The sequence below is a fragment of the Wolffia australiana genome, chromosome 9 (assembly GCF_029677425.1).
Source record: "Wolffia australiana isolate 7733 chromosome 9, ASM2967742v1".
NCBI classification, from domain to species: domain Eukaryota; kingdom Viridiplantae; phylum Streptophyta; class Magnoliopsida; order Alismatales; family Araceae; genus Wolffia; species Wolffia australiana.
Genome location: NC_135843.1, coordinates 16,618,444 through 16,643,602, shown reverse-complemented (window position 1 = coordinate 16,643,602; position 25,159 = coordinate 16,618,444). Strand labels below are relative to the sequence as shown.

The 25,159-nt window shown below is 38.2% G+C and overlaps 1 protein-coding gene across 1 annotated transcript; it reads right to left on the bottom strand.

The window, feature by feature from the left end:
• Positions 1–14,131: 14,131 nt before the first annotated feature.
• COBL10 (COBRA-like protein 10 precursor) lies at positions 14,132–17,683 on the bottom strand. Its single transcript, XM_078580903.1, has 2 exons — positions 16,883–17,683; positions 14,132–15,703 (listed from the first exon to the last, which is right to left on the bottom strand). The coding sequence occupies exons 1-2, from the start codon at positions 17,457–17,459 to the stop codon at positions 14,295–14,297; spliced, it is 1,986 nt and encodes a 661-aa protein (XP_078437029.1). The 5' UTR covers positions 17,460–17,683; the 3' UTR covers positions 14,132–14,294.
• Positions 17,684–25,159: the final 7,476 nt, after the last annotated feature.

Below are 25,159 nucleotides of genomic sequence, written 5' to 3'. Positions count from 1 at the left end.
GCTCGAAAAAAAACATATAAATATGAATAAATGATTTAAATCCAATGGCTAATATTGGTTTAAATTCATTTATTCATAACTTTTGATCCAGAAGTCTGATTGAGATGATTTTTTATGGATTTGCTCGTAATGATCCCCTCTTTCTATCTGTATGGTTGGATCATTATATCAAGCCTACATTGATAGATATTAACGAATTACTAATTAGGGGTAAAATGGTCATTTTTTATTTTACCTAGGTATAAAAGCCAAATTTCGAGAAGAGGGGGTCATTATTGATGGTTCTCTATCACAGCTGCAAGACAGAGAGGAGCCCCAGCCTGGATCAACTTGTTTGGTACATTTCCCTCATTGTATTTGAATTTCGGTGCATTTTGAATGAAATTAGTTCAATTTCTTGTTTCTTCTTCTTGATTTTGATCTGAACTTCTAAATCGCTTGGCTTGAGCGGCATGTACAAGCCCTGATTAGGATTGAGAGGAGAAATTGAGGGATTAAACTAGGCATTCAACTGCATTCCCAAAGAAAAAAACTCTAAAAAAATTAAGTTTGAATTCTAGGGTATTAAAACTTTAGTTTCTTTTATCTTTATCAAATAGTGTTGTAATCAGTTCTGAATTAGTTAATCTGCAAGACAAACAAACCAAGTAAAAAACCTTCTTCTTAATTCCCTCTAAAGTAAATCCCTTGATCCTCTTCTTTGGATCAACTAATTCAACTTAGAACCCCCTAAATTCTTATACTCTTCTCATCTCCTCTACCTCCCTTTCTCAATATTCTTTCCAATTAGGTTAAATTGATCCTCATTGAAGATTAAATCGTCCTAATTATAGAAAATCATAGAATTGAACTCCTTACTAGCCTCCATAGGACGATACCTTCACTCATCATATTCATTTTAAGTGAGGTTTTATAAATTTTATTGTATAAGCTAAAATTTACAACGACGAGGGCTAAAAATTGCATAATTTTACCCCTATTTTTGGCTTATCACATGGGAATCTAAAATGGGTGACCCCTTATTTATAGAATTTTGAAACTTTTTATAAAATCCTTATCAATTTTCATAATAACTTTAATATTATTTGTGTGACTCTATAGCCACATATATCAATCTTCATACTAAGTTTAATATTATGTGTGTGAATCCCTAGCCGCATATATCAATCTTCATGATAACTATAAAGTCCCAATAACGTTCATCTGCCAAACTTAATAATTAACTATATAAATACATTGGTTAATTAATCAAGGATAGATTTCACCCATTTGATAGGATAAGTTTACAGCCCAAAGGGTACCAAGCCACACCACATGCTCTAAAAGATACTAAAGAGTATCTAAACTCTCTCTGGAACCATTATCATAATTGGTTCCCCTGAACGTATAATCCTTCATTTTCAAGAGACTCTAGAATGACTAGGGGTAGTTCTGGTTATCAAACCCTATTTCTAAGTTTTGTTAATGCTGATGTATAATACTGATCATTTGAGAGAACCTTCTCTAGTATTCCTACTACCCTGGACAGGAAGTTTATGCATCTTTTTCCTCAAGACAACCTCCTCATTATCCAGGGATGATCATCGTATGATGATCCAGGGATGATGACTAGTCATCTTTAGCAACTCTTCTTATGTCCAAACAAAGACATGTTCGAATTCCAGGGTTAGAGACTCATACGTCTTAGTCGAACCATGGTCATCCATAGACTAGATGTCCTTAGTGTCTTAGGTCAGCACACCACTTATACAACAATGAATGGAGTAACCCTAATTGATGTTTGAGTATAATACAATTTATAGACCGACATAGATCACTTTTATGAAGTCTTTCATTAAAGAGCATCCACCATTTGTCCTTAGTGTCTCCACTTTAATGACCACAAGATTAACCAAACATATTATATTTGTAGTATCAGGCTGATCTATTCTACTTGGATCACTCATTTTCTATCTCAAGTATCAGATGAATATGAAAACTTATATACTCCCTTAAAGACTAGCAATCACTGAATTATGATCTCATCATTATTAACTATGTCATTTCACACAGTAAGGGTTTAATCATAAACATCATCTGACAAAAATAATAAATACTATTTATTTTAATAAACTTAAAATAATCACGAAAGTGTTACCCGCTTGACTCCTCATTGTATCCATCAAACCATACCTTGTCATTCGGGAGTGTCACACATATAAATGATTATACGTACACGGTAACCAATGATGATAAAGGTTTCATGTGAGATTTAATTTACTAGGATTAATTTTCTAGAGCATAAAATGTAGCTTGGCATCATGCTTTTTTGAAATGTAACCTATTGATTAAGTTTAATTGATTACTATTAGTTCATCTACAATAGTTAAACTTATTAACTAAAATTATATGGCTCAAAAGGGTAACAAATTGGAAAATTTCTGGATATAGTTATAAGGGCTTTGTGAAAAACCCTCAGTTAATTATAAATGTAGAAGGGCCCCATTTTAGGTGCACAGGCCAGCCAGATATGGGTAGCTCTCCTTGTCTTCTTCCCTAAACAGAACCCCCCTTCTTCTTGAAAGAATTCATTATGGAACAATAAACAAGATCTTCATGCAGAATTTAATAAGTTCAAGAACAGATCCATTGTTACAACAATCCAAAGGATAAATCTAGTAATTGGGCACAAGAATAACTTGGAGGTACTCTTTTAGGGGGCAAAGTGAGAGTAAAATTAGTTCCACAAAAGGTGATATGGTTTTTTTATATTTTATAGATTAAAATAAAATTGGTTCAATTATTGCTACTATGCAGATAAATTTAGAATGCATCGCATTAGGTCTTATAAAGATAGTCACAGACCTTTTAAATGTTCACAATAATGTCTAAGGGAAAAAGAGTCTTAAAAAGTGAAGCCATGACTTGCAAGAAATGGACATAACAATACCAAAGGCAAATCATTGCTATGATAACATTTGATGGACTAAGGGCAAACTTGAAGATGCCAAAACAGCAGAAAATGTTTCACCGCTCATTGGATTGTCCTTCATGATGAAAAACGGGCCCAGAAAACTAGATAACCAGGTCAACTTTGATTATGGAATCCCTAATGATGTTTCTCCTTATATTGAACAAAGCGTAATACTACCTTAGCCTCAATAAACCCTATTGCACAGTTATATAGGAATCATGATAGTGCCTTTACTTGTGGAAAGTGATTTAGGTCAATTCCAACAAAATTTAGTCACAAGAAATATTTGTTACCCCAATATCTGACATTGCTGTGCCCAGTCACCTTGTCAAAACCTTATTTTAGCCTGCACTCTTAACCATAGCAAGTGTGTGGCATTCTATCGTCATCTTTGGCCTTCCTATCATCATTATCTCCACCATCTGGGCCATCCTGACCCTCATCTCCTGCTTATTACCCATAGCTTCACTGTATCCCGCTGCATGCTCCTGCTTGTCCTGCATCAAATTTGGTATCCAAAAGAATTTTTACCCAATGATTTTTGGCCTCTCCTCAACCAAGTTAGAGTATCTAGAACACCAAGTCACCACACTCATCCCTGGGGTGCAGGAAACTGTACTTGCTTCAACCAGTATGAGACCATGTCTGATGTCATCCTCATGCACTTAAGACATGCATGTTCCTTGTACAGCATTCCCATCATATCTTTTGTACTGGGAATGGCCACCCTAGTGGTAAATCCCATCTCAAGACTTCAACCAACACCTCAAACACCTACATGAGATAAATGAAAAGGTACTTAAACGGATGCACCATCACACCATCACCCAACACTGCCATTACCATTACTAGGATTATTACCACATTTAACAAAACAGTGGCCAATAGACCTAGAAGGTACATAAAGCTGCACCCTAGAAGCAATTTCTGGTGCAATGTGTTTTCTATAAACATTTATAGAGGGAAAGAAGCGAAGGGCCTGAAATGTGCAGTAATTGGGCGTGCCTTCAAATACTTTCATCATCAAGTTATTGAACTCTTGAATATGACAAAATTTAGGATCTTTTACTATCAAATCATCAACATAAGCTCCAATTAATAAATCGTATTTATCAAAAATATTAAAATAGATGGCATGTTCATGCATGCTTCAAGAGAATCCAAGTGAGGATATATATATATGTTTTTTATTTTAAAAACCAAGAATGAGGAGCTTGCTTCCACCCATACATGGGTTTATTGTTTGAGTACATGCTGCTCACTGCCATTCTTGATAAACCCATCTGGTTGTCTTACATAGATCTCTTCTTCAATTTCATCATTTAGAAATGCAGATTTAACATCTAAATGATGGATATCCCAATTTTCTTGTCCTGCAAGAGCCAACATTACTCTGATGTTTTCCATCCTTGCCACTAGAATAAATGCTTCATCATAATCTATGCTAAACCTTTGAAGATACCCCTTCACGATTAGTCTTTCCTTGTATCTAATTGCCCCATATCTGGAATCTTTCTTCATCTTCAATACCCATTTGAGATCATTAGGTTTGTAGAGAACTAGAGGCTGAAAAAGTTCCAATGAATGATTTCTTTCAATTGCATCCATCTCTTCTTGCATAGCATACCTCCATACTTTGTCATTGTTAGCCTCTACAAAATGCAGTGGTTCTTCTGAGTCATTCATGCAAGTTTCAGGATTAAAATTCACATAAGATGTTTCATTATAGATATGATCTACAGTTCTGAACTTTCTTTGTCAATCTTCTTCAAATCTAGGATTCCCAAAATTTTCTGAAGAATCAAATCCAGCTTCAACTCTTCCTCCATGCGCCATTTCAGATGTATTTTCTTCTATCTGCTCATATTCATCAACAGTAAGATCCCACAACTTGGAAATTTGAGATGTACCTCCGTGGTTGGATTTATTATCCTCTCCCCAATTCCATTAACTTTCTTCTCAAAAAATCACATCCCTACCGATATGAACATCATGGGGTGACTTCTATCATCAAGTTTTCCCCGTCATTTTCCAAGTACCTTCAGATGCATCAGTGAGCCAAACACCATTAGATGCTCTACACTTGGTTTTGTATCAGTCAAGTTTTTAGATGGAGTGGCTCCATCAAGGCTCTTAGAAGGTGACCTATTCAAAATATAAACAGAAGTACTTACAGCTTCCCTCAGAATTCTGGTGGCAAGTTATGTTCATAAATCATGCTTCTAACCATAGACATAATGGTCTTGTTTCTTATTTCAACAACACTATTCTGCTGAGGAGAGTGAGGAGCCATCAGCAGTCATCAAATTCCATAATCATCACAATGTTTTGTGAATGCGTATGAGGTGAATTCTCCTCCATAATTTGATCTGAAATATTGGATCTTCATATACCTTTTGGCTTCAGCCAGATATTTGAATATTTTAAAGGCATGAAATGCATCATGCTAAAGGACAACAACCCTCATTAGTCTAGAGTGATCATCAACATTTTGCGTAAAGTACTTACTTCCCCCTAATGTTGATGGAGAGATGGGCCGCATAAATCACCATGAATCAGCTTTAGAGGTTCTGTTGCTCTATGTGGCATTGCTGATGGAAATGGAGTTCTGTGTTTCTTTCCATCAGTACAATTTTGACATATTTTCAAGGGTATTTGAAGTAGAGGCAGTCCATTTACCAGCTCCTTGCTAGCTGTATGAGTGACTTGAAATTCAAGTGCCCCAAACATTGATGCCAAAGCCAAGGTGGAGATTTATCAGCATAAAAAAAAACACTTGTTGGAATCACTCAATTTTAAAGGATATAGATTCCCTTGAGTTATTCTTAGTGATAGAATAGAAATCCCATGCCAATCATAGATAGAAAGCATTCCAGCTTCCAGAACAATCTTGTACCCTTCTTCATCAAGTTGACCTAGACTTATAATATTTGATTTCAGCTTGGTAATATAAAGAGCACTACTGAATTTCAAGATCATAGTATCTTCATTATGTTAGGTAATGTTACCTTTGCCAAGAATCTCAACCTTCAATCCATAACCAAATCAAACATTTCGGGTTGAAGTTTCTTGAGTGTCTTGAAAAAGGTTATTGTTCCCATTCATATGATTGCTTACATTAGTACCAAGATATCACAAGTTCTCTTCTAGAGGTTGGCCACCTAAACCTTGAAGAAGAAGTTCATCAATATCATCATAATTTTCCATAATAAGAGCAGAATTCGGCTTCTCTTTGGTATCTGCAAGGTGAGCTATCTTCTCCTTGTTTGATGACATTATGAAGCAAAATGTCCATATTTGTTACAATTGTAACATTTGATTTTGTATTTATCTCGAGGCCTACCATCATCTGCCTTGCCACGATCCTCATTTTTTCTCCCACGACCACTTCAATGATCGTGACCCCATTGTTTGCTTTGTGGAAAAATATGTATATTATCTGGTTTTTGATTTTTCCATAGCAAGAGAATACATGGCCTGCTCCTCGTGTATATGTGTATCCCAAAGCATATCTTCATGTATCTTCAGAGACCCAATTTCTTTTTCAAGAGTCATGGAGTCCATGTCTCCAAATTGCTCTATGGTCACGACAGTGGAGTTGAAATTTGCTGGAGCTGCTCAAAGAAGTTTGGCCACAACATCTCCTTCTTCAACTTTCTTGCTTAAGCTTATCATTTCAGTGACAACTCTGGACAATTTTCCAGAAAATTCTGATACAGGCTCTTTTTCTCCCATAATATGCATGTCAAATTCCCAATGTAGAGCCTGTATCTTGGCCTTTTTGACACGAGCTACACCCATGTTCATAGTCCCTCATGCTCCCCACATTTCCTTAGCAGTCTTGTTGATATAAAGTTGTTTGTGGATGTCTTCAAGATACTGCATTAAAGAGGAAGGCATGGCCTGTTGATCCTTCTTCCTTGTCACGTTGTCATCTCTGATTGTCTTTCACAGACCATGAGCTTATAGTAACACATGCATACGCATTGCCCACAAAGGGTAGTTGTTTCTTGAGAGGACTAGAAGAGTAGTCAAGATAGGTTCATTCTTCATCTTAAGTGAGCCACCGCCAGCAATGCATGTGCCAACAGGGAACCCATCGCTTGGTTGACGTTGCTTCAACATTTTCTCAGGTTGTGCTGGAACATATGCTGACGAGAGAATAAGAGAAGAAGATGAAAAATCACACTTAGAACTCATACTTATAAACACTTTTTTTGAAAAAAGTCATAAGAAAAGCAGAAAACTGGGATCTAACTAGCTCAAAGAAGACTGATCAAAGGAAAGGAAAAGAACGGTCAGGAATTCACGAATCCCATTTATTCTGCCAGGATCTCCATTCCTTCTAGAATAGGATTAACCCCAACATATGCGGTTTGACTTTTTCATTTGTTTCAACTGGATTTCTAATTTCTAATTCCCGTTGTAAAACATACTAAGCTTTGTTAAGATAATGATAAAGTTCATCCACAATCGTCTGAAATTTAAAATAGAATTCAATATTATTCATGGGATTTATTCTCTGAAACAAAAAAAATTAATAGGATATTGTGGAAAGACTTATTATAGTTCCTTTTGTTTATTATTTTTCAATAAATTTTATGAATAGTACATTCAAAAAATGCGTTTGAGGAAAAGCAGCTCCTGTGTTTATTAAGAGGGTTCTCAAGATAAAAACCTGACCGAGGCATCAGATGCATTGCAGGGTGAGAGAATGCATGAGCCATACAAACGACAGGACCACATCTATTGGAATTGCAGACCAAAGCTTCATAACTCTTCTGTGAATGAGGGGCCATGTGTTAATAGATGAAATCTGTTTTCTATTCTAATCATAATCAAAATATTTAAAAAAATTCAGAAAATGAAAAAAAGATATAATTGTATCTAGAAAAGTAACATCACATGTGCCATCAAAGTTTTTACATACCAAAGAAATCCACGATGATTTTGTCTGTAAAACCAATCCAAATCAACTGATGTCTTGATAAATAAGTATGAAATTTATGATAAATTTATGAAGTTTATGTAAGATAGTCTTAAAATAAAATTACATAAAATAAAAGTAAGTTGATTAGGGATTACGACATAAATAAGTCTTCACTGGTTTGTTCCCATGTTTTAATATATACAAGTTGATATTTTTATTAGTAATATTGAAAAATAAATTAATATGATACAACCCAGAGAATTAAAAATGCCAGTTTGGTTAAAATAGCTTTATATGATACAATATATAGTCATAAGATGAGTCATGATCACTACAATAAATATACATTTTTTACTTATATTTTATTGGCAATTGATGCAACCAAATGTGTGTATGGAGTGAAGAGGAATCAGCAACTCGCAAAAGCCATCACATCAATGATGTGGTCGAATAGGATTATCCATAAACAGTATTTAAAAAAATTCAAACACATGCCGGTTAAACTCATTGTGAGATTCTCAGGATTCATTACCAATTAAACATAGATAGGATTAAATATCGATAGCATCAAACATAGGAATGACCCAATGGTCACCATTCATGTTGTTATATCTGTTACAATTGTTGATAATGGCTATAATCTTAACAGAACTATCTTTATATCATAACGGCAACTAATTACGAACCAATGTAATTACAAACCAATGTCTGAGTACGGGATTGCAAAATGAGATTAATTGTTCATTCCTCTCTATCTCTCATTTATTCTCTCTTCTATTTTCTCCTATTCTCTCTTCTTTTTCATGAGTAAGCTCAGTTTTCTTTCATTGAGCACTAAAACTATGACCTGCTAGTAGGGAGTCATATCAAATGTTCAAGTTTTCAGGGAGAAAATAGTCAACAATTATTATCCGACGGGATGAATTAAAAACTAATTTTATTGCTCTATATTTCATGCTATCTAACCAATCACTGGATATGTTTTGTAAAGACAATTTTATTTGCTTCATTTATAGGTATTTGATTATCTTCATGTAGAATGAAAGAAACAGCTCTTACTCAAGAACAAGAAAAAGAAGAGGAGGAAAGAGAGAGAGAAGGCACAAGATCAATAATTAGATAGATTGTGTTCTGCAAAATTAAAGTATCAATGTTGGTTTGTATTTTTTATTGTATATAACAAGCTTCTGTTTTAATCATATCCATTATGACTAAATATGATGGCTATGCTAAAACAAATCTAAGCTGGTTATCTGTTTTTTATTTAGACATAACCATAGCCATCACATCTATATACTAATGATATGTTAGATCAGATCTCGTCCTTTGATAGTATTCCTACCTAGGTTTAATCCTAACCGTCTATGTTGTTCCTATTCTATGTTTCAATTTAGATTAAATCCTTGCCACTAGTTCTCATAATGAGGATAGGGTACGGGTTCAATTATTACTAGCTACACTATATGAAAGATCTTATACTAGCTGGCTGCTGACTTGATGTCGAGTTTGCTGACTCCCTTCACATAGAACACATTAATTAGATGTGCCTGCATAGAACAGGATGCTTGGGTCCACTTAGAGGATCATAAAGATAACAACGCCCATAGTGGCTTCAAATACAGCAGAGGGTTCAAGAATGCAATGGAACATTAACTATAGCACCCACAACCATGATAACTACTTACTTTGGCTAAATTCTGTAGATATTGCCTGGGAACAAGCGCTCAGCAGATCATGCGGATGCTCTTGAAGTGGTTATGACTGCATCTATGGGTCTCATAGCATATAACCTCAGTGTAGCCATGACATTCAGAACCTCTAGCCTTCGGTGAAGATGAAGTGGAAACCTTTGGGGAAACTGCTGAGTGAGAAGCACCAGAAGCTGTTCACATCCTTGGTCTGGCCAGCAAATGCTGCACCTGAAAAGTCGTTAATGTGATTGTCGATGCTAGGCCAACAATCACAGTGTCAAGCAACAGTAGAAGCATAAAAGAGTGGAGTTCAAGACTCCCATGGAGAGAAAAGTGATCAAAGGGGAAGATGCTAAGTTGCGTTGTGTTGCCTGGGATAAAATCCTCATGTGATGTTCTGATCTGTGTTACACCATGATTATATACTACTATGGACACTACCAAACTGTGTATTGGAAGGAGCAAAACTGTGACCCGGGTGTTGAAAGGTAGGGATAGTTTTACAAGTTTTCACAACACAACACGGTAAATCATATTTATCTGGGTTTTTTTACTCATTACCTTAACTGATTCGTTATAACTCACCCTCATTATTTTGCTCATGGTTCTGTGTCAATGGTAGACAAGCTTGGTATTCGGCGTCATTGAAAGGTCGGTGCAGACTTTGATACTAGATGTAGTGAGAGTTTTTCCTTGTAATCTATGCCTCCTTCATTACGAGCTTGTCGAGGCAGTTAGGCTCTGAATTACGTTTATGTAACTTTATTGTAGAGAGAACTCATCTGGATTATGCTATTCTTCTTCCTAAAACAAGGTTTGAATAATTTGATGCATGTTAATTTTTGCCATGAAATTCAGGTGATGTGGATAAGTAGCAGATATAAGGAATGAAGCTAACAGGTGTGAAATTACTACCAAATTTCCTCATATTCAGCTGCAACCATTATACAAAAATATATTTTCAAATAAAGGCTTAATAGGTTCTTCAAATAATCCAGAAGCTGGGCATGTAAAGACCCATGCGTTGAAGGGAAACGAACAAGAATCGTAGAACAAGAAGAACACAGAGCAGAAACGATGAAAAGAAGATGGAGAAGAGAGAGAAGAAGAGTATGGTTTAGATCATTTCAGTAACCCATAATTCAATCGATACATGAGGTTTTATTTAAATTTCCATATAATAGTTAGTCATCTACGTCTTAATCCTAGCCATCATAATAAACATAATGACTATACCAAGATGAAAGAGAACTGTTAGATCGTTTCCTATCTATGTGTAATCATGACCGTCTAGATTGAGTCTATTTATGTATAATCCTGACTGTCTAGGTTGAGCCTATTATGTGTAATCCTGACCGTCTAGATTGAGCATATTTATGTGTAATCATATATTGAATCCTGGTCGTCTCAGCTCATAACAAATATAAGGGGCATGTGTTAACTTCTTACTAGCTATTCTTAAAATTAAATCCTATTGGTCCACATTGAGCTCCTTGCTGACTTGGCTGATGACGAAAAACTGAGTTTTTGACTCGTCTACAGGGTAAACGCTGTTTTTGAAACAAGTACATGCGATAATTAGTCTTTCTTTCTGCAAAAGATCATCAGCATACTGGTGGGTACACATTCGTTAGTTTCAAGGTCGTTACTTGCTAGCATTGATGAAACTAACAAAGAAAAAACTTTATTTGTCAGACTTCCTCGAGTAGTACTTTCAAATAAAATGGTGAAAGATGGTTTGTGAGTACCGAAAGCTAGTTTAGAAATCAAATGCATCGATCATGCCCTATAAATTTCAGTGCTGAACCTCTAACTTAAACATCACCCAATTATGCACTTAATGATTTTAGAAAATGTTATCTCATGATTTCACAAGTTATAGTATCACCGTCTGAAGAACATAGGAGGAGACAAGGTACATAATTCTTACACGGGATGATCGCCTACAATACTGGACTCTTATATTCCAAAAACTCTTACAATCAGGCAGCCATTAATGGTGAACATCAAACAATGAAAAGTGTGGACTTCTCTTTCAGAATTGCCGTAATGTTTTTATGACACTTGGTATCCAAAATAGTTTTACAATGAAATTTGCTGTATTGCAGTTATCTACTGCTCATCTTGAACGTGGCATCCATCATGTCTGAAAACTTGAAAGACGGCCCAATAGAGTATACATTGTGTTTAATATAATCAGCTAAATTTGTATCCACAAATCTGTGACACACAGTATGTGTTTCCTCCCTACGTACTTGGCAAATAATCATGTGCTCATTCCCCCTTAGTGACTAGAGAAACTGAATTTATCATTTGCCCTTAATGGAGGTTTAAAATTATAATTGTATTTTACTATGTTCCTTATTTACTGTCCACTGTAGAAATTTCATAGTCTTGATTTCATGCTGAATTTTTATTAAAATTTACAATATCAGTCAACTACTTGCTGGAAGAATCTTTCTATTCAATTTATAATTATCTATTCATCTGATTGGAAAACTCTGAAATATGAAAATAGATTTTAGAGAATCATATACCATCAAATTCACAAAAAAATTTCCCAAGGCATTGAACAAATTGAAAAGTAAAAAATTTCTCAGAAATATTTAACAGCATTGACAAATAATTTTGTCTAAAGTTTTACCCTTAGTGAACATTTAATGGAGTTCTTTTTACAGTAGTTAAATGTAAATATTTTTTGAACGACCTGTACTGTAGTGAACCTTAACTGTTCTCTAAACTATTATGCAGCAGTAAACTTTGAGTATTTTCTAAACTGACAGACTATTATAGCCTTGTATGATTTGTACAGAATGTTTTCGGGCTTGGATGGGGTTTGGTCTGTCTTGTGGGAGTATGTAAATGTATGATGAAAATTGATATGGGATCTGTGTTTTGAGTTTGCTACTTATCTTTTATGATGATACTATTTGGTTTATTATGTGCTTTGTTTTGAGGAAGGTATTTTAGTTTAAATATTAGGAAATTGTGAGAACATATGGTACATTTTGAGGATGTGACTACAAGTTGTTTATGGTTGTTAAACTATTTGAATTTATAATACAATTGGTTATTGTTAAAGTCCCTAACCCTTATTTTTACTAAGATGTCAAATGGCCCAATACGTGCAGATGCCCAATATTGTTTGTGGTCCCTGAGTTTTCAGAAAAACATTATGGTTGTTGCTCCCTACAGTCGAAAAGACGTTTTTCAATTTTTTTCCCTGAGCAATGAGAAATAGATCTATTCTTACTCTATGAAACATATTGGAAGAGGTGTCAGCCACCTTGCTGACACGTTCTCCTCGCTTCCTCCTTACGGGGAGGACGTTTAGGAGTGGCCCTATTCTCTTGGGAATCGCTCCTCGATTGTGGTCCTATTCTCATGTCTCTATGAACGTGGCCTTACTTTCTGGAGGACCTCATGTTATCTCTTTGGCGTAAGAATTTCCCTTTCCTTGTTTTTGCTATTTAAGCACTTGTAAGGGTTCATTTCATCAAGGTGAAAAGTATTCTTTCCTCACTCTCTCCAAGATCTCTCGTTTTCCCTCTCTCTGTTGTGAAGGCTTGTGTGAAGTGTTCAAGTCTTTCTTTCTCCCTCTATCTTCTGCATTTCTTCGTCCAAGTGTGCTTCCGCATACCCGCGAGACTCAACAAAACAGCTTGTTGTGGGAACTATCTCACCCTTGTCATCTTTAATTATTGATTCTGCAATATTTTTCTACATTCTTACCTGCTGATCATTCTGGGTGATATTTCTACAAAATATCTGTGATTCATGACCGTACATTGTTATCTTCTTATAGCTCCCAGTTAGTTTTTCTTTCTTTTTCATTCAAGATATTACAGATCCCTGATTTCCGGAGAATTCATTTTGATACTTGAAATCCAGATGTTTGATGAGTGAGATTTTATTGAAGAATCCATCTTTTCAATGTCAAGCGTATAATTATCAATATACCTGATTTCAGAAGTCTCAAATCAGAAAAATCTGTTTCAGAGATTCATACATCATCAATTTGACAATAATGGCTTTCTGATTTTTACCTAAAACATTAAAAGCATCTAAAATGGAAACTATCTCTTTAAAACATTAAACAGTCGTCGGAGATATTTTTCCCAAAAGTTTCTGAGATGGTGAATATTTAAAATCACCATACGATTTTTTACTGTACAGAAATTTAAATAATTTATACAACTTTTAACTATAGTAAAATTTAAATATTTCCTTCAACTATTATGCAGAAGAAATGTTTCAATAATTTTTTTGAAATTATTTAAATCTTTGTTCTTAAATTTCTCTGAAACTCTTTCTAGTGTTAAGATGATGATTTTTGACAACTCTTTACACAGTTGAATGCAAAATGTCTCTACAAATTTTAGCTGATTGTTTTCGAAAACTTTATACAGTCTTTAAATATATATTTATCCCTTATAATGTGGATTGGCAAAACGGGTGGCGCGCGGGCGGCTCACTGGTGAAACGGGGAGAGGTTCAGATTTTTCAACAATACTGACTAATATGCTTCTTACGGATTTATCGACGATGTGGCGGAGAAGCCTCATTAAAGCATACAGTTTGAAGCAAAGAAAATCTCTAAGTTTACAAATCATAAAATAAAATTTAAACATAAGTGAATAGAAAACCGCTTCGTCGTTCGGACAACCTAACCCAGACACCGAGCAGACTCGGTGATTAAACAGAGAGAACACAGAAACAATCAGATCAACACCACGACCACACCCGCCACCAAAAGATTGAGAAAGAAGTTCCCCTTCGCCTCCTTCAACCCTGCACTAACGATCGGTATAGCATCAGGCAACGAGCACTCTTCCCCGTTGAAGTAAACTCTAGTAGGAAAACCATCCCCAGCCTTAATATTAATCCCCGGAGTGAGCTTCTTCGTGAAGGAAATGACAGACTGCTGCTTCCCAGGCGCCTTAGACCCGGTATTCTGATCCACTTCTCCGGATAACGGCAGCAAGTACTTCAACCCAGGCAGCCCCTGAAGAAACACGATATCATTCAATCCGGGGATCTTCGTCCCGTTGAAGGAATAAACCTGCTCGAACCCCGGAAACGCCTTCTTGAGTTGCACTGCGGCGAACCAGTCCTTGAACGTGTACCCCTCCCAGTTGAATATCGTAATCCTAGCCGTCCATCCCGTCCTGTAGTCCGAGTACACATGCCAGTTGATGCTAACCCCGCAGAAATCCCCGCAAGGAAGCGGGTTAGGGACAGGCCTGTGAATAAGCTTCGCCCAGGCCTTAGCCTTCGCCGTTCTGTTCACAAATGGCACGAGAAGAGCTTCAGAAGGAAGCAGCAAAGGGGCCGCTTCGGGGTCGCAGGTTAAGTCTTCTTCGCATCCGCAGGCGCAAGTCTGGCAAGGAACGACGGAGTGGTTGAAGTAGGCGGAGAAGGAGACGCAGCATCTGGAGGCTTTGTTCTTGGGTCGGGTGATGTTACAGACGACTTGCCAGCTCGCTACGGCTAAGGAAACAGCGTCAAGCCCTGTTGGGTCTGGGAACTCCATTGGGCTGACTCTCCTAGGCGGTCCGCAGACGTAATCCGGGTTTAAAACGCCTTTGATTTTGAAGTTTTCGGGAGGGTAGAGCGCGGTTCTGTTCATGTCCGGGGGGACTTTGAAGACCAGGGCTTGGAAGATGGCTTTGGACTGCGTTTTGTCGATGGTGATGGGGAGAAGAGTGCCGTTCTTGCAGCAGAAGGGGAGCTTTCCGACTTGCTCGTCTGTGGCGCGGTCTGGAGGTAAGTCAGTGATTTCTGGGCGGCGCTCGCAGTTGAGAACGGAGGTGAAGTCGAGGCCGGCGTAGGCGGCCGCGGCGGGGCCGTAGATGCAGCCGGAGGCGTCTTTTAAGTGGGTGTAAGCGCCTCGCATGCTGTAGATGAACTCGCCGCGGCGCCAGTCCCAGGTTAAGTTCCAGTTGTCGAGGCGGCCGAGGGGGTTCCAGTTGTCGAGGGTGACTTGCGCTAAGTACTTGCCTTCGAAGGCTTGGAGAACGTCGTAGGCTATGGTGAGATCGCCTGCTGCTCTGGGGAGGAACTTGGTGGCGAGTTTCTTGGGTTTTTTCACTTTGGGGTCTCGGACGCAGCAGATGGACATTTCTGGGCCTGTAGATTGAGAGAGAAAGAGAGTTAGAGGGTGTAGATATGAAGCTTGTGCTTTTCACTGATTATATCTTCTTCTTTGTCTCGAATAATTTCATTCTCTGGAGAAGAATTTACGGAGATCTCTTGAAATCTTTTCTCAACTGGTTATTCATTATCTCTTAGTCTCGTAGTCGGTCATTTTGCTACTTGGGTCGAGGATTTACGAAGGGAATTGTTGGAGAGGGAATGAGTTTAAGCTCTCGTTCTGACTGCGATTGTCTATTATTTCATCAAATGTCGTCTGTTCTTCTATATCCTTAATTGGAGATATCTTCTGGACTGATCATTTATCATCTCTCCTTTTCTAGCCTTGATCATTTTGCTACGAAAGACTCGGATTTACGGATCGAAAGGAGGGAGAGAGAAATGGTAAGACATCTGTTGCTGACTGATCATCTGTCATCTCTTCATTTCTCATCTCTTCTTCTCTTGCTCGATCATTTCGAAGGACTTGTTGAGGTAAAACTAAGAGGGATTAAAGGGTTCGAAATCTCCTTCTCTAAGATCATCAATCATCTCTTCTTCTCCTGCTGGATAATTTTACTGCAAATGACGAGGATAAACGGAAAAGGAGATTGAGATATCTCCCTGAACGATCAGTTATAATGTTCTCTTCTCTAATCTTCCTATCCATGTCAATTTCTAGCGGAAGAATAAACTAAAAGGTAAAAACGATTAAATATGTTTTCCTATAATATCATAGTTTCTCTCTAAATTGTCATCTGATACCTCCCCTTTTCTCGCTCGCTTACCTCGGTATCCAGGCCAAGGATTCACCAACGAAAAAGATAGAGACAGAAAAGCTTAAAAATATTTTTCTGCAGGATCATCTACGAACTCTCCTTCTCTCGTTCGCCTAGCTAAATTATCCAGGTGAAGAATTCACAGAGGAAAAAGTTGAAGAGAGAAAAGGTTTGAAATTTTTTCTTGAATGATCACCTATTAGCTGTCTCCTTCTCTCCTAACTTGGTAATTAGGTCAAGGATTAACGAAGGAAAATGTTAGAGGGAGAAAGAAATAAAAATCCAGTCTTCCATGATCATCCCCAGTCCCTCCTCTCGCAGACCTACATTACTATCCCGTTCAAACGATCATTGAGGAAAATATTAGAGAGAAAATATCAGAGAGAGAAGAGGTGACCGTGGCGAGTGGGCTTGGGGCAGACGAACCCATCGTTCACCAAACGGAGAGACTTGGGCATGGGAATGGCGGGGTCGCGGAGGCCGAACTGAGTACCCGTGAGCTGAACCTGGACCTGAATTTCGGCTAAGTCCCCGGCGGTGTCTATGGAGTTCTTAAGGTCCGACTGAGGAAATCCAGATAGAGAAGTGCCATTGCTAACGCGAGCCGGAAGCTCTGAGCCGTCTGTTAGAACAGCCCCGCCGGCGGAGACAAGAATTTCGCCGTGTTGAAATCCGACGAAGAGATTCCAACCGAGAAGGTCTTGCTTGCCCGTGTTGAGGAGAGTGATAAGAGATTTGAAGGCCCAGGCCTGGGCAGAGGCGTTTTTGACATGCGGGTATTCTTTTATTCGGCCCTGGAAGATGTAGGTGACGAAGATGCCGTCGCAATTCTCGGCTTCGGGAGGGGGAGCGGCCGCTTCGTCGTAGTCTTGTGCCTTAGCGGGAGAGAGGAGGAAGAGGAAGAAGAGGAAGGCAAAGGAGAGAGGAGGTGTCTTTGTGTTTGGCCGTCTTCTTCCCCCTTTGGCGAGCTCCATTGCTGGGGAGGCGGGAGACGGTTCTGCACTCGCAGAGACGGGCTTGGCCTACGAAGCGAGGCAGCTGAGCTCGCCCACGCCTCTCGTCCTTTTCTATTTTTCGCTCTCTCTCTCTCTCTCTCTCTCTCTCTCTCTCTCTCTCTCTTAAACTCTCTCTCTTCCTCTTTCTCTCCCTCTCTCCCTCTCTCCCTCTCTCTTTTTTTCTCTCCCTCTCTCTCGGTCTTTCTCCGTCTTCCTCTCTCTCTCTCCTTCACATTCTCCCTCTCTATCTCCCTCTTTCTTTCTCTCTCTCTCTCTCTCTCTCTCTCTCTCTCTCTCTCTCTCTTCTTCTCTCGCCCCCTCTCTCTCTCCCTCTCTCTCTCTTCTTCTCTCGCCCTCTCTCTCTCCCTCTCTCTCTCTCTCTCTCTCTCTCTCTCCTTCTCTCGCCCTCTCTGTGTCTGTCTCTCTCTATCTCTCCCGTTTTTATTCCGTCCTCCCATCTGTCCATCAATCTGTATCTCTCGTTCTTGTTCTCTGTTTCTCTCTCTTGTATTTTGAAGGTGGGTTGTGGAGGGAGAGATCGGGACGAGAGGGGAAGGAAGGTGACGAGGTCAGCGGCTATTTGTGGAAGACGCTTCTCTGATAGGGGAACTCAACGTTGCCAAGTTCTACTAATTTTAGTGCTGCCTACATGGATAAATGATATCCCCCATTCCCCACTTTTTTCTTTCTCTCGTCCCTCTCTCTGTCTCTTTCTTTCCTATTTCTCTCTCTATCTCTATCTCTTTCTCTCGCTCTGTCTCTTTCTCTCTCTATTTCTCAATCTAATTTCGCTCTACTTCTCTCTCTCTCTCTTTCTCTCTCTATTTATCTCTCTTTCTCTTTCTTTCTGTATTTCTCTCTGTCTCTTTCTCACTGCTTCTCTCTTTGTCTCTTTCTCTCTCTGTGTCTTTCTCTCTACTTCTCTCTTTGTCCCTTCCTCTCTCTGTGTCTTTCTCTCTCTATTTCTGTCTCTTTCTCTCTCTATTTCTCTCTCTGGCTCTCTCTCTTTCTATTTCGCTCTGTCTCTTTCTCTCTCTATTTCTCTTTTTGCCACTTTCTCTCTCTATTTCTCTCTCTATTTCTCTCTCTCTCTCTCTGTCTATTTCTCTCTGTCTCTCTTGCTATCTCTCTGCGTTAGCTCTGGTTATCTTGGTTGCAAGACAAGCATCGTATGACGAGAAGTGACTGGATTTTCTTCTCGCACGGACGCTGTAAGTAGGTTATAGAAGATTACTCCAAGTTAAAAGCAACAGCAATAAATGTAGGCGACATTAGAATGTGGTACTGCCTTATTTATTTCCACGTAAAATGATGTGAGTAGTATTCTGTAGATTTCACGTTTTTTATCTACGTAGTTGCCCATTTAAGTGTGGAACGATAGGCTAGTTTTTTATCTATGTAGTTTGTGAAATGATGTGATCAGCCTTGTGAATATAATATGAAGAAAGCTCTCAGCGGTTTATGTGAAGGACACCCAGAAAATGAAAGATTGGATGTTGACAGAGTAGAGATGAGTTTGGGATCTTCGACCAAATAGGATATAGCAAACGCTTTAAAATAATTCTCTTAAATGGGACAACTGATCATGTTTGGTGTTAACCATCAGATATAAAGGACACTCAAAAAAATATGTTAAATGGGGTTGACGGTGATGGAATTTTCGTCATCATCTTTCAAACATGTTTAATGATATAGTTTAAAACCAAAACATTTAAAGTAATATCGAGTTCACTTATGTTTCGAATTTCAAGCACTTCATCAAAAAATACCTTATTTCCATTAGCACTGGCTACGTCTCTGGCATAAATGCGAGGATGTATAGCTGATATAGGATTTCTTGGAACACGATTTAATTCTGCGAGCGGTTCGGTACGAACGAAGAAATTTCGAACAAGTACAATAGCAAAGAGACCAATAACGTATTAAACTTGTTGGCGGATCAGATTTTTAATGATTTATACAATTGAGACTAGTTCAAAAATGGGACGATGGTATCCATAAGCTGATTCATTTGTTTGTCATAAATGGGCCAAATATTGGCCAATCGGTTGATAATAGTAAGGAATGTTAACAATTCTGTAATAGATACATGTGGGACAAATACCATAAACCAAAAATTAAGATTTAATAAGCCTTTAAGGTTTCAAGTTGATGTGACAATGTTTCTAATTTTTCTTATGAGTGCAGAGTGAGTTAGCGTCAAATTACAAGAGAGGAAGTATCATAAACGGAATTTTTAGTTTATTATAATTTTTTAGGTTTTTACATTTCTTAAAGGGAATTAACTAAATGGAAGTAAACTAATCATAACAATATAAAATTAATTGTTGAAGATGAGAAATTGTTTTTGATATGAAAACTATTATGCAAAAATTTATTAGAATAATATAGGGCCTTTATGAATCTTCTAGTATGAAAAGGTTGCAAATATACATTGGTGATTGGCAGGGTCAGTGGAGGCATCCAGAAAAGTGAGAACTTGAAATATCCACTTGAAAGATAACATAGAAAATTGGTAAAATAGATCTAAATAGGACAGAAAACATATCACATTCCAAGTAAAACTTACTATCCCATATATGTTTTTCGTGTCTCAGGTCGAAGGATCACTTATACAACTAAAACCTATAATCAATTGAGTGATCCGACTAGCAGCTTAAGACCACCCACCTTCCATTTACTGGAATGATAACATCGTTGAAAAATCATTCTAACAACAGACACATTTACATAGATTTTTAAGTCTTAAACAAAATAACTTGAGTGAATTTGCATTGTTCAACTAATAAGACTCGAATGATTTGATATAGTTCAAAATTCATCAAACCTCTTAGCAAACCGTTGTCTTTAACACTCAGAATGTATGTAAATTTGTGCCCTTTAAAATATTATATGAAAGAGAGCATAACCTATGTGTTCTCTTTGATAACAGTTTTAGTAAAAATACGACCCTTCACAAGCATCGAGAACTAAATTTGCTAGAAGATACCTTTCTAGCTCAATGCTCAAATCAGCCTAAGAATTTCCAATTACCTAGTTTGAGTTATTCATAAATATTATCTACTTTCTCCACTACTATATATTTTTTAAAACGTTTACCATTAACTGCAGAAAAAAATGATAGATTCTATTTACATTAATTATTCCTAGAAAGCTTTTTAAGGGCTTTCATTAATAAAATCCTTCACCTTAGCAATTATCATTTCCCTAATAACTTAACTGTATAATAACAGGTCATAACAATTTTACGTGGACATTCACTTTTCTCTATGAAAATACTATCAAGGGTTTAATATAGTAATCTTAAAACTTGATTGCCCTGATTTTTTTATAAATATTCATCCAAAGAAACAAAATTTGAATTATCTAACATCCACCAAATTTATATGCTCAGTTTGTCAGATGAAAGCTATGTCAAACATTTCAATAGCTGAATATTTCTTCCTAACTGGGTCATCATAACATTATATAAGAGGGTTACTATAGCAACCATGCCTCCTCACTACATGGCCTAATAAAATATTATAGGCCTAGTTTGTAATATGAAAGGTATGTCAAAGATTCTGTTGACTGAATATCTAGTCACAGCTGCCACATCGTATAATGTTAGGGTTACAATTGTAGTCTTGATTTTACCTACATTGTATCGAATTATTAAGGTCCTGTGTCTTTACATCGTCCCATAAAATATTATTGGCTCAGTTGAGAGAAGAAATCTATGCCAAACATCTACTGAACTAAATATGTAGTCGTAATTAGGATATTATAATATGTGATTTTAGTGCTGCTATTGCAACGATCGTTTCTCATTACATGATCTTATAAAATGTTATAGGCTCAAGATTTAAGATAAAATCTATGTCAAATATTTCAATAATCGAATATCTAGTCATGGCTGGAACTGTGATTTAGGTCACTATATATATATATATTTAGGTCACTATTGGAACTGTGATTTCTAATTACATGGTCTCATAAACTGTTATAGGCCCAGGTTGGGAGAATAGAGCCATGTCAAACATCTCCTTTACTAAATATGCAGTCATAACTAGGATTTTATAAAATGCTATCTATTAGGGATACTCTTGCGACTGTCATTTCACATTAAATGATCCCATAAAATGTTATAGGCTCTATTATAAATTAAAATATATGTCAAACATTTCCATAACTGAATTTCTAGTCATAACTGGGACCCCCTAATATATATATATACACATCATTATGATTACTATTGCAACTGTGATTTCAGTACTTGAGCTCATAAAATGAAATGAAATGAAAGATATATTCAACATTTCTTAACTTAATATGTAGTCAAAACTGGAAGCACATAAATCACATATTTTATGGTTACTTTTGCATGGTATGATAAAAAGGTTTTAGGCTCAGTTTTTGAGATAAGAGCAATGTCAAATATTTCTGTAACTGAATCTCTAGTTATAATTGGGATCTAATAAAGTTACATAAAGGGTTACCCTTGCAGTTGTGATTTTCTCACTTCATGCTCTCATATAATCTTGGAGAATCAGTTTGTGAGATGAAAGCTATGTCAAACATTGCCTACACTGAATGTCTAGTTATAGTTGGGACATCATAAAATGTTATATATTAGGGATTATATTGCATTATCATTTCTTTTTACATGGTCTCATAAGATGTTATAGGTAGGGAACGGCAATCGTCATCTGTCACGTCACATGTCACCGTGTCGGAAACGTGACGGATGGCGTGACGGTGACGGCGATGGAATTCAGGTGTAGTGACGTTGACGGTGACGCGTGACGAGGTTTACGATATGGTGACGAGGTGCCCTGGAACGTGACGTGATGGAACGTCACTCACAGATCATATAGAGAGAGCCACAAACGGAGAGAGACAGAGAAGGAGAGAGAGAAAAAGATAGAGAAAGAGAGAGAGAGGATATAGAGAGAAAGGGAGAGAGAAAAAGATAGAGAGAAAGAGAGAGAGAGAGAAAGAAATGGAGAGAAAGAGAGAGAGAAGGAGATAGAGAAAAAGAGAGAGTAAGAGAGAGAGAAGAGATAAAGAGAAAGGGAGAGAGAGAAAAAGATAGAGAGAAAGAGAGAGAGAGAAAGGGAGAGAGAGAAAAAGAGAGAAAGAGAGAGAAAGAGAGAGAGAGACAAGGAGATAGAGAGAGAGAGAGAGAGAGAAAGAGAGAAAGAGAGAGAGAGAGAAAGAAATAGAGAGAAAGAGACAGAGAGAGAGGAGATAGAGAAAAAGAGAGAGAGAGAGAGAGTGAGAGAGAGAGAGAGAGAGCCACAAACAGAGAACGACAGAGAGAGTTTGTGGAGAGAGAGAGAGAGAGAGAGAGAGAGAGAGAGAGAGAGAGGGAGACAGAGAGATAGGAAGGATAGACAGAAAGATCTGGCAGAAAGATCTTCAACAAGAGGAACGAGAGAGACGAGTGAAGAGCGCCGGAGAGAAAATGGAACAATAGAGGAACGAGAGTAGGGATGGAGGACGGATGACGATTTCGTCATCCATCATTTGGTTTTCGTCATCCGTTTCCGTTCTTGCGGATTGACGGATGACGGAACGGTTGTATTTCCGTCATTCGTCATTTGTGACGAATGACGAATGTCGATAATTACTGACGAATGATGGGAATGACGAATGACTATATCGAATGATGAAAATGATAATGTATTCATTGGGAAGCATCAAAATGTGACGAATGCCAAGGAGGAGGAAGCCAACGGTGTTCGTTGATTCCTTGGGGTTGCATTGCTTCTAGCCTTCCAAATAAACATATTTTGATTTTTTCAAATTTATGCTATGACCCTGCTGAGTTCTTAATCGCGGAGTTCTTACCATAGCGATAGAGATACAAAAAACGGAATTTGCACCTCTCTTCGTACCATGACAATGCATGTGGCGTTCAACACCACAACGGATGAGACAGAGAGAGGGAGAGATGCAACGACCGTGGAGAGGGGGAGAGATGCTTCGAGGGGGGTGGGGGGGGGGGAGGGGAGAGGGGCGGGATACGAAGATGGGGAGAGGGTTTCCGGTTGAAGAGGGGGCAAGGCGAGAGCGGCGAAGGGGAACACTCGGAGAAGAGGGGAGAGGGGGAAGAGCATCGAAGGGGGGTTCGTGAGAAGAGGGGGGGGGTTGTTTGTTTTCCGTCATCCAGACGTCCATTCTGTTTTGTTTGCGTCAAAAGACGAATGACGGAACGGATGAATGATGGAAACCTTCAAATGACGAAACGATGATGAATGACGAAAACGACGGAATTTTTTCCGAAAAACGGATATCGGAACGGAATTCCGTTCCGATACATTCCGTCCGTCCATTTTCGTCATTCGTTTCCGTCCTCCATGCCTAAACGAGACAGAGAGAATAGCACGAGAGACAAAGAGGGAGAGAGAGAAACGAGAGAGCAAGACTAGAGCGATAGAGAGAGAGGGAGAGAGAGGAACGAGAGAGCTACAGAAGAGAGAGAGAGAGAGAGAGAGAGAGAGAGAGAGAGAGAGAGAGAGAGAGAGAGAGAGGGAGAGGAACGAGAGAGAGAGAAGAGCAAGGAACGAGAGAGAAAGAGAGAGAGAAGGGCGAGGAACGAGAGAGAAAGATGCAAAGAGAGAGAAGAGCGAGGAACGAGAGAGAAAGATGCAGAGAGAGAGAAGAGCGAGGAACGAGAGAGAAAGATGCAGAGAGAGAGAAGAGCGAGGAATGAGAGAGAAAGGCGGAGACAGAAGAACTAGAGAGAGAGAGAAGAGCGAGGGACAAGAGAGAAAGAGGGAGAAACTGAGAGAGGAACAACAGAGAGAGATATAAGTGCGCCAGAGAGGAAAATGGAAAGAGAGTCGCTCACATAATCATACGTCACCGGGAGAGAGGAACGAGAGAGAAAGAGGAGCAATAAGAGAACAAGAGATAGAGGGGGGGGATTTTCCGCCCCCGGTGACGGTGACGCCATTACGGTGACGTGGATGTGACGTGGGCGTGATGGAAAGTGACAGTTTTTTTTGTATGTGCTGGGACGCATGACATGACGGTGACGTGATGAAACTTTCGTCACGTCAACGTCCTTTACGTTCCGTCATCCGTTCTGTCTCGTCCGGGGCGTCACGCCCTGGACGTGCCCTTCCCTAGTTATAGGCTCAGTTTATGAGGTGAAGCTATGTCAAACGTTTCCTTAAAAAAAATGCAGTCTAAACTGGGAGCTCATAAATATTATATATTAGGGTTACTTCGTCTACCCTGGTTTCTTATTACATTTCTCATACAATGTTCTAGGTTCAGTTAGTCAGATGAAAGCTATCTTAAAATTTTCCTTAACTGAACATGTAGTAATAACTGGGACCTCATACAATGTTATATAATTAGGTTACTATTGCAACTGTGATTTGTCATTACACGGTGTCATAAAATGTTATTTGTTGAGTTTGTCAGATGGAAGATATTTCAAACATTTCCATAACTAAACATGTAGTCATAACCAGGACTTCATAAAAGGGTATATGCGAAAACTCTTGTAACCTCTTTTTCCAAATATTCCAGCCTAACCTTGGAATCGTGCTTTCCTTCTTCAATAGAACAAATTCAACATGGGTTTTCCCACTGCGATTAATTTAACTAATATTCACTCAAAGTTGGGGATTTTGAGAGGAAGCAAACCATCTCCTTAACCATGACATTGGGAGACAAAGAGGAAT